We start from the raw sequence: 16,803 nt of genomic DNA, 5'->3' as shown, positions 1-16,803 counted from the left end.
CAGATGTGCCTTGCCAGAGAGCAACGAGCTCATTCTTTGACTACATTCAATGCTCCATGCAGCTGTTATAGTGGGAAGAGTCCAGGGGGCTCTAGGGGCCGCATTTACCGCTGCTTTTCTAAACAGTGGCATGCTATAATAATAATAATAACAATAATATTTTTATTGTTTATATGCCGCCTATCTGACTGGATTACCCCAGCCACTCTAGGTGGCTAACAACAAATTGAAACACAGTAAGACATCAAACATTAAAAACTAATAATAGTAACAACAACAACAACAACAACAACAACAACAACAACAACAACAACAACAACAACAACAACGCTATACGTTGATGGGAAAGTTGGCTTCTGGAAATGTTTAGAGGTGGGAAATCCTGGTGCATCCACTCTTGGCCAGGCCTAGAACTTGCTCTGCTTTTTAAGTGTTGCATGAAAAAGTGTTTCACAATCTGCTGTCCCCTCTCTCCCCGCAAAAGCACCGTGAGCTGAAAGTTGGTGCCCTGTCTGGAAAACTGTAGGCTGCAGTCCCAGATCTAGTCATAAGCCCTACTGAGCTTGCAGACTTGTGGAGCTTTGCACCTTTGGACAAGGAAAAGCCTTTCAGGAGCTGAACTTTGCTCAGGCAATTTAGAGCTGTTTGGGGTTTGCTCTCCCTCCTTCTCCTCCTCCCCACATTGGCAAGACTGAGACAGGAAGGGGAAGTCAAAATGCCAAAGGTCTAAATTTAGTCAGGGACAAGAATGTGGGGGCTATTATGATAAATGTAGAGCTGAGCTAATTTTCTCTCCGAATAGATTTTTCTGGGATTTTTTTTTATCTCCTCCCCCAAAGACCATTATCTGAATATTTCTGTGGTGCCCTAATAATACTGTACCCTGCAACGAGACTGAAGACTACCAGACCGTCTAATCCAACCCCCAAAGGACACAGTAAATAAATCAGCCTTTTACAGCCTGTTTAAAAGAGACCAGAGATGGGGCTTGTGTGCTATCTCTTGGAATTGAGTGCCATAATACGGGGAGGGGGGGAGCTTTTTTTAAATATTTGCTGGTTCTATACTGCAAAGAGCAGTTTGGAGGGCTGCAATGACCCATTTGTGGCCTAAAGAGCAGGTCAGTCTGGCTGGAGTCATGGCCACAATTACCTGGGACTTGCTCTGTAGGAATAAGCATGCATGAGATCGCAACTGTTTGGATTGTACTGAGGTCTTCGAGCAGTTTGCATGACTGTTTTGTTGTTGTTTAGTCGTGTCCGACTCTTCGTGACCCCATGGACCAGAGCACGCCAGGCACTCCTGTCTTCCACTGCCTCCCGTAGTTTGGTCAAACTCATGCTGGTAGCTTCGAGAACACTGTCCAACCATCTCGTCCTCTGTCGTCCCCTTCTCCTTCTGCCCTCCATCTTTCCCAACATCAGGGTCTTTTCCAAGGAGTCTTCTCTTCTCATGAGGTGGCCAAAGTCTTGGATCCTCAGCTTCAGGATCTGTCCTTCCAGTGAGCACTCAGGGCTGATTTCCTTCAGAATGGATAGGTTTGATCTTCTTGCAGTCCATGGGACTCTCAAGAGTCTCCTCCAGCACCATAACTGTTAGCCGGCCACTAAAAATATTTGAAGTGACGCTTTTCCTCTGTTCCAAGAGCTTCGTACAGTTTCTTTGTGATCCTTAATACAGACCAGTAACGTAGGCCGGCCTTGACCACAAAGTGGGGTTTCTATATCCAGAGACAGTGTACTTTTGAATGTTAGATTCTGAGCATAGAGTCCTGCTTTCATGTTCTGCCTCTGGGACTAGCTGACCTTTCTTGGAGACGGGGTGCTGGCCTAAGGGAGACAGTGGCCTCATTGCAGCAATCCTGTTTTGCTCTCCATGTTCAGGCCTGCAAAGATCCAGTTGCCACAGTGGCCCTGATGGTGGCCCCAGTTAAAAGTGGCCCTGATGGTGTTTTAAGCTGAGTGATTTGAAGAGAGCACAAAATAGGTTTTCTCTGCCTCCACCCATGTCTGCTGTTGGGGGTGAAATCTGGCGCCTCCACTTCCTTCCATAAACTCAGCCAGGGCTTTCCAGGGCACAGCTGCAGAATTGCATTCAGTGGTAGAATATGCAGAGCAATGATTCCCTCGCTATCATCAGGTCACCGTTTCTCCTCCAAATCTGGCTCTGAGGTTTTGCAAAGAAGGAACATTGTACCCCGTGCCCATATTTCAGGTCCAGATTTGTTGAGAGTGGAAGGTTATTTCTTATTCTGTTACTATTTTCCATTGCATGCCAGCAAATTCAGGTTGTGCAATTCAAGGCCTTGTGCAACAAACTCAATTCCCCCCAAATATTGGATTATTTTTGCAATAGGAAAGGTGGTGAGGAAATGTCATGAGAAGTGTGGGTTAATACTTGCACCGGCCGCTCCGTAAACAAATCGGAGTGAATGTTTCTTCAATAGCCCAGGTTGTCTAATCTCCCTGCAAACAGATTGCGGTGAGTGCTCAATAAACAGGTTGTCTGGAAGCGCCTTGAGACCAGTCTTGATCTGACCACAGTGATCCATGAGATGGTCACCTCCAGGCTTGATTATTGTAACTCGTTCTACGTGGGGCTGCCCTTGAAGCTGACCCAGAAACTCTAGCAGGTGCAGAATGTTACGGCGAGGCTCCTTACGGGGTCCTTGCCGTGGGATCACGTTCATTCAGTGCTTTTCCAGCTGCACTGGCCCCCGGTGGAGTACAGAGTCAGGTTTAAGGTGCTGGTTTTGACGTTTAAAGCCCTATGCGGCCTAGGACCCTCGTACCTACAGGACCGCCTCTCCTGGTATGCCCTGCGGAGGACCTTAAGGTCCACAAATAACAACACTTTGGAGGTCCCAAGCCGCAAGGTGGTTAGATTGGTTTTAGCTAGGGCCATGGCCTTTTCAGTACTGGCCCCGACTTGGTGGAACGCTCTGTCACAAGAGACTAGGCCCTGTGGGACTTGACATATTTCTGCAGGGCCTGCAAGACAGACCCGTTCTGCCTGGCCTTTGGTTTGGACTCAGTCTGACCCTTATGTTTCCCTCCCCTTATGGTTTTGATTTATGGGCTACTATTAAAATGAGGCTGCATTTTAAATTGTATTTTAACCCGTATTTTAATAAACTGGTTTGTTTGTTTGTTTGTTGTCCTGTAGCCTTATGAGGCTTTGCCCTCGGGTGGGAAAAATATTGCGCCTGGGAAAGGGAAGTGGGAGTCAACAGACACTCAAGGAATAGTTTCGGAGAAAAGGCTTTTATTTCTACCATCCATGAACTGGTAGAAGGAGCAAGTGTGATAAGTCACAAAAAGCATGCACGAGTTCACAATCATGTGCACAAACATATATACCCCTTTCCAGTTCCCTCCTCCTTTCTCCTCCCTCAGGAGTCCTGCCCCATGTTGAGGTTCCTGAGCATGTACAGAAAGCTGTCTTGGGACTATTGTGGACTCTTGGCAGGAAAGGGGGTGAGGGGGTTTTCAGAGTGTTCCCATTGTTTCATTCTTGGCTTTGGCATGGTTCCCGGAGAGAAAGCAAGTTGCAATGTGGTTCTGAGAAAGGCCTTAGAAGACAATGGGCTCTGTTCTCTACCTTGTTGCAATCTTTTTAGTTACAGCAAGCGGAATGTTTCTGATGCTTAGCTGCTGAGAAAACGATTTTGAAAAGCTTTGAGCCTGCTTGGGGGGGGGGGTGACTTCGGGCCTAGGTGAGGTCGCCTGTCCTCACCTTCCTTCAGTCCCCCCCCCCCCATTATATTTTATTGTAATTTTATTGGTGTTAGCCGCTCTGAGCCTGGCTGTGGCCAGGGAGGGCTGGGTATAAATAAAAAAATATTATCATTATTATTAAGGATAGCTGCCTAGTTCACGACTGAAAGAGATTTGACCCAAAGACAGCTGAAATTGTGTGCTGCCTTTGTGTTGTGTAGGGTGAGTTGTGGGAGACCCCAAAAGCCATACAGTCCACCCTGCTGCTCCACTTGGACTGATATTCTCCCCCCAGCCTGCTCTCTGCCTCGGTAGTTCCTCTTGGCTGGGTTGAGTTTTGCAACCTGGGATCTATTTATGTCCTCAGCCCTCGGCCGTCGCCTGCCCAAGAATAAAGCAGCCACTTCCGCCATTCAGAGTCAGCTCAAAGACTCTTGTCTGCGTGCCTGTTTCTGTTGTAAGCTCCTAACATCTTTGTGAGCCAACACCCACTGGCTCTGAGCCTGCCCAACTCGGCTCAAGGAGAATGCCCCTCTGAACTGTTGAACTTTGTCCATGCTTGGATGACCTCTCAGCTCTGCCTTTCATGTTGCCTGTTTCGGGAGCATAGGAAACTTCCTTCTACAGAGTCACACCATGTAGTTATACCCTTAACCCATACTTCTCTAGTGTCCTGGATTTGACTTTCCGTTTGGAAGCTGCCATAATAATAATAATAATAATAATAATAATAATAATAATAATAATAATTTATTCTTTATACTCCGTCCATCTGGCTGGGCTTCCCCAGCCACTCTGGGCGGCTTCCAAAAAAATATTAAAATACTGTAATACATCAAACATTAAAAGTTTCCCTAAATGGGGCTGCCTTCAGATGTCTTCTGGTAGTTGTTGTTCTCTTTGACATCTGGTGGGAGGGCGTTCCACAGGGAGGGTGCCACCACCGAGAAGGCCCTCTGCCTGGGTCCCTGTAACTTGGCTTCTCGCACCTTGGCTTATTACCCCTGATTTCACATAACCCCCCCCCCCACACACACATCCATTCACATGTCTTTCGCTTCCTCCTGGATGGGTCTTTTTTTTAAAGAATAATCTTTATTGGTTTTTCAGTTACATACTCTACATACAGATATTGTATTACATTTTACATTTATACTTGCTCCTAAGAGCTGACTTCCCTCCTTCCTTCTTCTGGCTTTTTTATATCACCTCTAAATTTTTCGCATTGTCTTCATCCATTTTGTATACTGTATTGTTGTTGTTCTTCCATATTTGTCCATGATACATCTATAAACAAATAAGTCCTTCTATATTTACAATTCCTGTTGTCTGTCTATATTCATTTACAACTACTATTATTTACATTACTCACATTATACATTTTACTTCTTCTTATTTTTATTTTTCCGATAATTTTCTTTGAATTTCACATTATGAGGTTTATTTCAGTTCTACTGGTTTCACTATCTCACCTTATTTTTCCTATGCACGACATAAATTTTTCCCATTCTTTCTGAAATGTTTCATCGCCCTGTTGTCGAATTTCCCCCGTTAATTTAGCTATTTCTGCATATTCCAATACCCTCTGTCGCCATTCTTCTACTGTTGGCAATTGTTGTTGTTTCCAAACCTGGGCTAATAATAACCTCACCGCTGTTGTTGCATATAAGAACAATTTCTGATCATTCTTAACAATATCCTCTGGCTTTTTCAAAAACGTATATCTAAAGATCTTCTTTAGGTCATTGTATATGTTTTCCCAGTAAGTTTTTACCTTATCACATGACCTCCAGGACATGTCTTACCTTTACTTCTAAATTTGTAGGGCAGTGTCTGCTTTTTATTTATTTTTCTGCAAAATTTAACACTGTCACATATCCTTTTCATGAATACATGCATTTTTACGGACCCTTTACCTGGTGCATGAAAGTTTTGTTCCCATTACTAGGCTGGAAAAGTGCAAAATTTGGACAAGTGTGAAATTTGAAGGATGGCTGTCATTTGGAAAGTGCAGATTAGGGTGGTTTGCCTTCAAATGTGAACTGAATTGAATCTCTTCCCCCTTATGCACATCTTGCCAGTGTGTTTTTTGGCTATGTGCACATTGGCCGCTTGAAACAGAGTGAGGGTCACAGAGCGGGTGGAGATACCTTCCCCTGATGCCAATTACGTGCTTGGTTATTGGGACGTGCTGCTTATTTGGGAAGCATTCCTGTTGAGAGGGAATGGTCTGTTTCTGCCTGGGTAGCTCAGTCGGTAGAGTATTAAATCTCAGAGTTGTGGGTTCAAGCCCCATGTTGGGCGAAAGATTCCTGCATTGCAGGGCGCCGTGGTGTCCCTTCAAATTCCACGATTCTGAAGATGTCGGTGTGCAGTTCCTAAAGAGCTTGGGTCAACTGCTTCCACCTGTGAGTGTGGGGATCAGCACTCCCTATTTGCACATGGGTAACACAGGTGGCGCTGTGGGTTAAACCACTGAGCCTAGGACTTGCCGATCAGAAGGTCGGTGGTTCAAATCCCCGCGACGGCGTGAGCTCCCATTGCTCTGTCCCTGCTCCTGCCAACCTAGCAGTTCGAAAGCACACCAGTGCAAGTAGATAAATAGGTACCACTCCAGCGGGAAGGTAAACGGCGTTTCCATGCGCTGCTCTGGTTCGCCAGAAGCGGCTCAGTCATGCTGGCCACATGACCTGGAAGCTGTACGCCGGCTCCCTCGGCCAGTAAAGCGAGATGAGCGCTGCAACCCTAGAGTCGGCCACAACTGGACCTAATGGTCAGGGGTCCCTTTACCTTTACCTTTACCTTTAACCGAGGTCTGGTAGCAACTCGTGCACAGAGGAAGCTGAGTGAGGATGTGTGAGCAGAGGTGCCAATAGGAAGCTGCAGAATGAACTCACTATTCAGAGCGGGCAGGGAGGAGGTGTCACTGCTTGATCATGCCGACAAACAACTTTCTCTCAGCTGAGAAGCAGCTGGCTGTATAGTTTTGCAGTGATGACTGATCGAAACTCGGCAACGCATCTCGTATAATGATCAAGGCTGAGTCCTGGCACAGAAAAGCCGGTCCCACAGCTAGGCTCTGATTCACTTAGTGCACTCAGCACTTGCTCAGAGGCACTCTTTGCCCCTGTTGCACATGTTCAGGGACTTGGGCTTGACACCAGCGAACAGACTCTGGGGTGAGGCCTTCAATCGAATGGGACTCCCGAGTCAGAGGTGCCCCTGGGCAGCTCCCAGGGTTCTGGCAGGACTCATCACTGATGAATCATAGAATTGTAGACTGGGAAAGGACCCTGGGGGTCATCTGCCCTGGGCCTGCGTTCCAATTCCTTTATCCTTTCCTGGCTGGATCTAGGCACCCTTTTAATCTCCCTCGTTACCCCTGTCTCAGTGTTGCTCTGGGGCATCAAGGGAAAATGCAAATGATGGCTAAGCCCAGCTACCCAGGGTTGATTAGAAAGCTGCCATCACAACCCTGTGATCCTCTCCTTTGTGTGCCTCCCCCTACGAGCAGTCCAGCAACCTGAGAACGGGGCCTTTTCTGCAGTGGCTCCCTGTTTGTGGAATGCTGTCCCCAGGGAGGCTTGCCTGGCGCCTTCATTGCATATCTTTAGGCCCCAGGCAGAAACATTTCTCTTCAGCCAGCTGTTTGGCTGATAAACATTTTGTGGCCTTTTAAATGTGTCTGTGGGTTATTGGGTTGTTTTGCTTTTGTTTTATTGTGTATTTTACCTTTTTGTTTTGTACTTTTATGTTGTGAACTCCCCTGCGATTTTCTAATGAAGTGGCGTATACAAATCCAGCAAACCTGGAGCCAGCCCTGCCCACAATGCTTAACCTATCATCTCCCCTCCCTTATATAGAGAGAAATTTAGCAAATGAAGCTCTCCTGACATGGAGCTAAGATTATGCCAAGAGTATCACTTATTTTCAGGCTGAGGCCAGTGCAAGAAAGGTAGTAACTCTAGCTATGAGCCGAGAGATATGGAAAGTGGGGGAAAGTACTGAACTCGACAAAGATAAAAGGAGCTGTTTTGGGAGCTGGATGGCAAGGGGGGGGGGAACCACCTTGATATTTCAGAGGCGCAGGATAACTGTTTGTTACTTGAGATGTAGGTTTGCTTGGAGTACTATAGAAAATTCTGCAAACTTCCTTTGCTGTCTCACCACAGAGTAAACTGCTCCTGGCAACTCCTGTCCACCAGGAAACACGAAACAATATAAGTTTAATGTTTTAAATGGTTGGTTATATTTATTTACAACATTTATATGTTGCCATTAATAAAAGCTTTCTCTGTGTAGTTCACAAATAAAAGTTTTAAACCATGAAGTGTAAAAAATGGAATGTAACCAAGATGCAGAGTAAGTACGGAGAAAACCACAAATTAAAAATAAAACTAAACCTATTTAAAAAGAAATCAGAATTGAGGCAGCCTAAAGAAGAGGAAGGGGACGTGGGTGGCGCTGTGGGTAAAAGCCTCAGCACCTAGGGCTTGCTGATCGAAAGGTCGGCGGTTCGAATCCCCGCGGCGGGGTGCGCTCCCGTTGCTCGGTCCCAGCGCCTGCCAACCTAGCAGTTCGAAAGCACCCCCGGGTGCAAGTAGATAAATAGGGACCGCTTTCTAGCGGGAAGGTAAATGGCGTTTCCGTGTGCGGCTCTGGCTCGCTAGAGCAGTGATGTCACGCTGGCCATGTGACCTGGAAGTGTCTCCGGACAGCGCTGGCCCCCGGCCTCTTGAGTGAGATGGGCGCACAACCCCAGAGTCTGGCAAGACTGGCCCGTACGGGCAGGGGTACCTTTACCTTTACTTTAAAGAAGAGGAAATACTTCAGAACTGGCACAAAAAAGCAAATTCCCTGGGCAAAAGCCTTTTTTATGCTGCATTGCCTAGATCTATATTTATCTTTCTTTCTTTTTAATGGATCCTTCCTTTCAACTTGTAAAGAAATTTTCTCAGTGTAATAGTGTACTGTCTGGCATAGTTATATGCTTGCACAGGGGTTTTTTTTTTGGTACATGTACCGTTTCCAAGAGTCCTTTGTTTCAGAAGTCTCTTGCTCCATTTCAAAATAGTCGGCCTGTGTTGCTTGATTTTCTTGTAGGTGCTGCATTCAGGTAAGTTTCAGGAAACGAAGGGGCTGCCCTCCCCGTGAACACCCTTTGGTTTTCTCAGGTACATAGACAGAAGCGGGTTTGATAGGGAGAAAGGACTACCAAACCTGTTAAGTTGTGGGTGAACATATCAGACGACACAGCGATTCTTCAAACAGCTCTTGTTTATTCGCAGGCCAGGACAGAACTGAACTGAAGGGCTCAGTCAGCCTGCTTATATAGAGCTCCAGTACCACGTTACTGTAACAACTTTCTAAAACTATCCAATCACTGAACGTCACTTTCGATCCTTCATTTGCATAACTATCTACAGTATCCATCCAATCACTGAACGTCACTTTCAATCCTTCATTTGCATAACTATCTACAGTATCCATCCAATCACTGAACGTCACTTTCAATCCTTCATTTGCATAACTACCTACAGTATCCCCCTGCTGGCCCAGAGTGAGAACTTCAGTACATAACAAAACCCACTTTTGGAACTGGGCCATTCATTGCTGGACACAACTGCGAAGGGCCAGGCTTGTAGCAGCCAAGCAGACCAGCTGGAGAACCAAGGGAAACCAAACCTCATTGTGAATCGCTCTCGGGACATTAAAAACTGAGGGCACTTCTGTCAGACTGTCATTGTACTGGGGTGGGATTCAGTCACATCCTGGCAAATTCAGGATGTGCATTTGATTAGGAGGTCGCTTTCCCAAAAGGTCAAGCCTTTTGCTGTAAGGAAAGTGATGGGGAAAAGCTCCTGAAAATGTGGGGTGGAACTTGCTTTGATGCACCGTTGTCTGGCCTCCCTGCAAGCAGATCTGAGTGAATGCTCAGGTCGTCTGGAAGCACTCTGAGTTAACATTACCTAATAGGAGAAAATGCGAGGAAAATCAATCAATCAATCAATCAATCAATCAATCTTTATTACGGTCCAGAGACCCAACAAATCGTTACAAAGCAATGCACAATTCAGACAGCCTACCTCCAGGTTAAACAAACATTTTGTTCAGACTTAAAGAGAGGGATCATAGGTTCTTGCAACCACTGATAAAAACTTCACTGCTGCTAATGTTCTAGCGTTTATCCGGTCTTCCAATAGGAACCTGACATTGTGAGCCTCTGATTTTCCCGGGAAAGGTAACAGCAAGGGTAATAGAAGAATATAGGAAATACCGTATTTTTTGCTCTATAAGACTCACTTTTCCCCTCCTAAAAAGTAAGAGAGTGTGTGTGTGCATCTTATGGAGTGAACGCAGGCTGCGCAGCTATCCTAGAAGCCAGAACAGCAAGAGGGATCGCTGCCTTTGCTCCGCAGCGATCCCTCTTGCTGTTCTGGCTTCTGGGATTCAGAATATTTTCCCCCCTGTTTTCCTCCTCCAAAAACTAGGTACATCTTGTGGTCTGGTGCATCTTATAGAGCGAAAAATACGGTACAACGTATAGGAGCTAGATGACAAGGGAAGTTTGGGCGTTACAAAAGATGAAGATAGTCACATCCAGCTGACCAAACGTTAGAAATCCAGCACGTTTCTGTGGATTGGAGGCTTTGGGAGTCCTGCCTCTGTGTGTCACGTAATTGTGTGATGATGCAGTTGGCTGACGACTTCTTTTATTTCTTCTTTTCAGCCTCAGCCAAGCAAGGAGGTGGCTGAAGATCCTGTGTATGTGAATCTCCAGGAGCTCCGGTTGGAACGGAGTCCCTCCGCTGCAAGCAAAACTGAATCCATACCCCAGCCCCACCTCGGAAGCCCCCCGGTCAGCTGGGAGACCCACACGGACGCAGAAAGTGGCCGCTTGTTCTATTACAACTCGGCCACCGGCCAAACGACCTGGGAGCCTCCCTTTGATGGTCCTGCTGGCGGCGGGAGTCCCCCTCCTTCTTGCTCTCCCTTGCTGGCCCTCAGCCCTGCCACACCTGCCGAGTGGGACCAATATGTAGACGAGGCCAGTGGGCAGGTGTTCTTCTACAACACATCGACGGGCGAGACGTCGTGGGACGCACCCCGAATGGACGAAACCCTCAATTATCCGGAGATGCAGCCTGCGTTTGCGCCCTACGGCCCTGTGGATCGGAGGGTAAATGTCGGGGAGGGGTCTACTGGGTCTTGGGGTGGCGGGCAAATTCTGATTCTGCAGTGGATAGCCCACAGAAGTCTAGTTCATGTAGTGAGGACTGAGGATAATCTACGTCCAGGGATGAGACCAGTGCCAGATTTATGTACCATATAAGCCATGGGTAGGCAAACTAAGCCCTGGGGGCCGGATCCGGCCCAATCGCCTTCTCAGTCCGGCCCGTGGACAGTCTGGGAATCAGCGTGTTTTTACATGAGTAGAATGTGTCCTTTTGTTGAAAATGCATCTCTGGGTTATTTGTGGGGCATAGGAATTCGTTCTCCCCCCCCCTCCAAAATACAGTCTGGCCCCCCACAAGGTCTGAGGGACAGTGGACCAGCCCCCTGCTGAAAAAGTTTGCTGACCCCTGGTATAAGCTAAACAAGCTATAGCTTAGGGTCCCACTCTTTTGGAGCACCTCCCCCAAAAATATACTTCTTAAGTATATTTCAGTTCAACAATTACTCTGATAAAATACATATTTTGTTATGTGCAAATGGCTTTAGATACCTATTAGGTCCATAAATTACCCTATAGCTTAAATTCAACACAAAAAACGGCAACAGTTTGTTGTTGACAAAGGACAGCTGGACATATAAAGGGCCCCATTCAGTAGCTTAGGGCCTCATCAAACCTAAATCCGGCCCTGGATGAGACGTTGGTGGATAGAAAGTTATGGCCCAGGAAACTGCCTGTGGAAAGACTGGTTGATGAGTGTTGAACACATATGGCCTGATTTTCCATGTTAGGAGTAAGTAAGAATTTTTCCTCCAGGGCCATGTGGCGAAGAGGGTCACCAGGGTCCGAATAATTTATCCTTGATGTTGAGGCTATGTGTGGATTGAGCCTGTAAGCAGGGTGGATTTGATTTGATTCAAATCACAATTTAAATCACTAGTCAGTAAGACTTGATTTAAATCATTTTTTTCTACAGAAAGACTCATTCTTGCTGGTATAATCTTAATATTTACAACCAGATGAAGGTTTCATTTTTGGAATAGTAAAATTTCTGAGTAGTTTTTACAGTTATATCAGAAATTACTCATTTGGTTATACTATTAGAAATGCATAGATAATTATGAAATTATTGTGATGTTTAATAAGTTAACTGTTTATATTTGGACAACTTTTCTACTATTCTTTATTGGAAGGAGAAAAATTATCATTTCCTTAATAACAATTTAAACAATTTATTGAATTAAAACAACATTACAGCAGATGTATCCATGTTTGTTAACTGATGTGGTTAAACAATTTTAAAAAAAACTTAGACTGAGTTTTAGCACACATGAAAAACTTAAAACAAATCTTTATTTCCTGATGAATAGCCTTTGGACTATAGTGTAACTTAAATAGAAAACTATCTTTAGAAAGATTTTTCCTCCAAAGGCATTTTATTTTAAAAATCCAATTTAAATAAAAAAAATCTGATTTAAATTTAAAAATCTGTCATTTTAATTTATTTATTTTAAATCAGTGATTTTTATCCACCTTGCCTTTAAGCTACCAGTTGGGTGCTTCCTATTCTAGGAAGTAGGTCCTGGTTTGTCTTGTATTTTGGTCCAGATCACGTACTTTGATCTGTGAGTACATAGGATCTGCTTTGTATAGGGCAGGTGGTGGCAGGGCTGGGTGATATTTCAATATATCATCTAAAACCGGTTTCAAGTCCACATCACAATATTGGTTTCATATTGCAGCATATTGCGAATCGTGTTGTTTTTGTGTGTGTGTGTGTGTGTGTGTGTGTGTGTGAGTGTTATGCGAAAATCGCAATGTGGGGGAAACCGTGAAGCCAGCCAACACTTCTCTTGATTCCTGCAGCCCTTGGATTCCTGAACCATCGGTGGTCCAGATTGAGAAGGCGATTGGGCCACATCTGGCCCCCGGGCCTTAGGTTGCCTACCCCTGGTATAGAATAAATATTATCAGCATATAAAAATTAAACACAAACCCACTCTTAACAATTACAATAAATAATTTCTAAACTGCAATCGATAAAACAGACGGCAAGCCACAGTGCGTAAAATAATACAATACAAATTGAGAAGTAGAGACTGGAGGGTGGGGCGAGACGGCCTTGCCTGATGAAGTCTCTCCCCTCACAGTTCTTCCTCCAGAACCAGCTTCCTTATTGGCTCTAAATTCAGGATCCAATCTCTTGCTAGGGTCAGCTGTCTCCGAGGTTCCCAGTGGGCAGCAAAACTGAACCTAGCAACCTCTCAGCAGATGGGTGGGAGACAGGCAGCAAGCCCTCCCTTGACATTGCAGAATCAGGAGTGCCCATTAAAGTACCTGGTTGCGCGCTGGCAGCCACAGGTCCCCACCTGCCCCACAGGTCGGCAGGGTCAAATTGGAACCCATGCCAGGTCCAGTTAGACCTATGGGCCAAAGGTTCCCTGCCCCTGCTATAGATTAGCAGGTGCCCACCCTATCGATCAGGAGAAGGCCTCTGTATTTTATAAGCCTTGGGAAGCACAGTCAGAAATGCCTGCTGCCTTTTTGGTTTGTAGCTCTTTGCTCCCTCCCTATCTTCTGGGGGGAAGAGGGACGCGGGCGGCACTGTGGGTTAAACCACAGAGCCTAGGGCTTGCCTACCAGAAGGTCGGCGGTTCGAATCCCCGCGATGGGGTGAGCTCCTGTTGCTCGGTCCCTTCTCCTGCCAACCTAGCAGTTCGAAAGCACATCAAAGTGCAAGTAGATAAATAAGTACTGCTCCGGCGGGAAGGTAAACGACGCTGCTCTGGTTCGCCAGAAGCGGCTTAGTCATGCTGGCCACATGACCTGGAAGCTGTATGCCGGCTCCCTCGGCCAATAAAGCGAGATGAGCGCCGCAACCCCAGAGTCGACCACGACTGGACCTAATGGTCAGGGGTCCCTTTACCTTTTTCTTCTGGGGGAAGATTCTCTAAGGAGATTTAAGAACCCCTGAATTATTGTTTGACAACATGCTGTGTGCTCACCTATTGTCTGAAACCTCTTTTAGCCGCCAACTCCAGAAACTGACTACCCCAACCTTTCTCCCGATGAACTTGAGCCCTACCCTGAAGAAGATTATTCTCCGGTTGGCTCCTACCAGCCGCTGGACGGACTCTGCGTTCCCTCTGCTTACCAAGGCTGGCCGTCCTATGGCAACCAGGAAGGACTGGTGTTTGATGGTGACCAGTATGCCTCCAACCCGGTAAGGAGGGCTCGGAAAGCCTGTGGGTCTGTGCACTGGGGTAACCATGCTCCATTTGCCACGATTTGCCATGCTGTCGTTCGTTCAGGGTTCCTGGGAGTTGTCACTCCAGGAGGGGGAACGACAGTACCCAGAATTCTTTGAGGGGAAAGAGCGTGCGCAGAGTCACTAAGCACAGAAGAGAAGATAAGCATTCCCAAATGGAAATAAGCGTAATCTTATTCCACCAAAGGTTACTTTGGACACTCAGCTGTAAAAACTCAGACCTGTTTGCCAGCTACCTTGTAACACCCTTAAATCTTCTGTGTTTCTGTCCCCTCTGCTACAAACTGAAGAAGGCTGGAGTTTATTCCCCATTTTAACCAGAAAGTGTGTCCTCTTGGCTGGCCTGTTGTTATAGCCACTAGTTGTCATGGGTCTTTGAAAAAAACCTCTTGAGGCCTTTGATGCCCATTAAGGAAATGTCAGATGATCATCACTGAAAGTTATAGCAAGTGATCATGTTATACAAAACATTATCGTAAGAGGTCAATGAAACCAGCAACCCTGTGAAAATAACAAATGCCGCCTTTTTTAAAGCTGGCAAGATCCTGCGCCTGTTTTATAAGCTGCTTTGGGGGCAGAAATTCAAGGTGAAGATTCTTCTTCTGATTTGGGGATTAAGCTTTGAAGAAAGTTTTTTTTAATAAAAAAGCACAAGTCAAAATTCAGTTTTTCCTCTGTTTTCTGTTTCTGGTAGCCCTTATTAAATGGTATGGACTAGCTGATGGCAAGGCTTTTCTTCTGTGGTAATATCAACACAGGGACACAGATGGTGCTGTGGGTTAAACCACAGAGCCTAGGACTTGCCGATCAGAAGGTCAGCGGTTCGAATCCCCGCAACGGGGTGAGCTCCCGTTGCTCGGTCCCTGCTCCTGCCAACCTAGCAGCTCGAAAGCACATCAAAGTGCAAGTAGATAAATAGGTACCGCTGTGGTGGGAAGGTAAACAGCGTTTCCGTGCGCTGCTCTGGTTTGCCAGAAGCGGCTTATTCATGCTGGCCACATGACCTGGAAAGCTGTACGCTGGCTCCCTCGGCCAATAAAGCGAGATGAGCGCCGCATCCCCAGAGTCGGCCACGACTGGACCTAACGATCAGGGGCCCCTTTACCTTTAATATCAACACAAACACAGGACTATTTGGGCAGGGCTTCAAGGGCGCTGTGGGCTGATCAGCAGCTTGTAACATGCTCCTGTTCTGTGTTGCTCCTGCTAATAAAAGGATATCTTCCAGGTCGCTGCATCCGGCCACCATCACCACAGTACCAGCAGTGGGTCCAGCCTGGACAGCAGTCCTTTTGGAAACTGGGTACCCTTCTCTGGGCCAAAGGAGGGACAGGTAAGGAAAACCCTCAATTGTCTTGGACTGGTGGAGGAAAATCTGAAGTGGGAATTCATATCCCATTGAGGAAGGGATATATACGGGTTTCCTGATCCTTCCTGCATTTTGAAGTACAAGGTTCATCTGTGAAAAGATTAGGGTGGGGGAGAGAAATGAATAAGATGCTATAGGGTGGTGAGCTGAGGACCCAATTTCCTTCCGCTCCATAAAGAGTCAGCTGATAACTCTTGTGGCCACAATTCCCACTTCTTCCATTTCTCTTCTGTTTTCTCTTGATTGGTAACTGGGAGACTGGGCATCGCATGTAAGACCACATCTGCAAACATACTGGTACATTTAAATTTAATATATAGTCCTTTAAATATTGGATGTGGCCTAAGGGCATTCCCCAGGCGGCTGTTTTATATTCTTGCGGGGTGTGTTTCAAAGGTATGGTGTGTACACAGATTTTCCTCAGCATTAGGAATGGGATTAGGAATGGGAAAGGGGGTGAATAATGTTACGGGATCTCCCCAACAGCTAGGACAGATTTAAACTACAGCCTTTTCCTCCCCTCCACTCAGTTAAAAACGCTTGAAAAGGCTGGGATGCTCTTTCGGACAAAGACTGCTGATAAAGGCAAACGCCAGAGGTAAGAATGATTTGTTTGTGTGCATCTCCTTCTGATCTTGGGGTTTGGGGCAGGTTGGTATGGGGTCAATCAAACCCCCAGGTATCCTGGATCCAAGCTGTTTGAAAACCTCCTCTTTTAAAGCAGGTGTTAAAGATGTGTCTTTCCTTAATTGAGAAGGTGTGTTTGGTTTTGATTTTTTTTAAAAAAACAATGGAAGCTTGTAGGCCCCATCTTGAATCAGAGGCAGCCTAGTTTCTTTCACGCCAGGGAGTGACTTCTTTTGTGTAAACAGAGCTGGGATTTCATTGCAGGATTGTTGTGGGATAAACAGCGCTGCACAAAACAGCAGTGCTTTAATTCCGTTTCCAGCTGATTGCAGAAGGCAGTTCCAAAAGGCCCTAGGGTGGAAAGGACTTTTGGCTGTGCAGCAAAGCCTTTCCTTGTGTTCAGCAGCTCTGGTTCACCATCATGTCTTCTTCCCACATTTCTCCTTGAACTTTGCTGGTCCTCTGTCTCTTCCTCCTCCCCAGCCCTTCTGTCTCCTCCTTTCTGCCCTGCTTGGACTGCTTCCTTGGAACTGACCTCAGCTTGGCTTCCTGGTTCTGTCTCCATCTCTTCCTTCGACCAAATGCCATGGCCTGGTTCCCTCAGTTGAGAAGTCCCACCTTCTGCCTTGCTGACTCTTCATCAGAGGCC

At 46.2% G+C, this 16,803-nt stretch overlaps 1 protein-coding gene across 5 annotated transcripts in view; it reads left to right on the top strand.

The window, feature by feature from the left end:
- ARHGAP27 (Rho GTPase activating protein 27) overlaps nucleotides 1-16,803 on the top strand; it is a 69,524-nt gene that overhangs the window by 35,236 nt on the left and 17,485 nt on the right. For all 5 annotated transcript variants that reach the window (XM_081166231.1, XM_081166232.1, XM_081166230.1 and 2 more), the window contains 4 exons: nucleotides 10,447-10,896; nucleotides 13,919-14,113; nucleotides 15,387-15,491; nucleotides 16,058-16,125. In XM_081166231.1, coding sequence (XP_081022357.1) covers nucleotides 10,447-10,896; nucleotides 13,919-14,113; nucleotides 15,387-15,491; nucleotides 16,058-16,125 — 818 coding nt within the window. The remainder of the gene's footprint in view (nucleotides 1-10,446; nucleotides 10,897-13,918; nucleotides 14,114-15,386; nucleotides 15,492-16,057; nucleotides 16,126-16,803) is intronic.

This window comes from Podarcis bocagei (genome assembly GCF_964188305.1).
Source record: "Podarcis bocagei genome assembly, chromosome: 13".
Lineage (NCBI taxonomy): Eukaryota > Metazoa > Chordata > Lepidosauria > Squamata > Lacertidae > Podarcis > Podarcis bocagei.
Note: the sequence above shows the minus strand (reverse complement) of the source record. Positions and strands in the feature narration are given on the sequence as shown.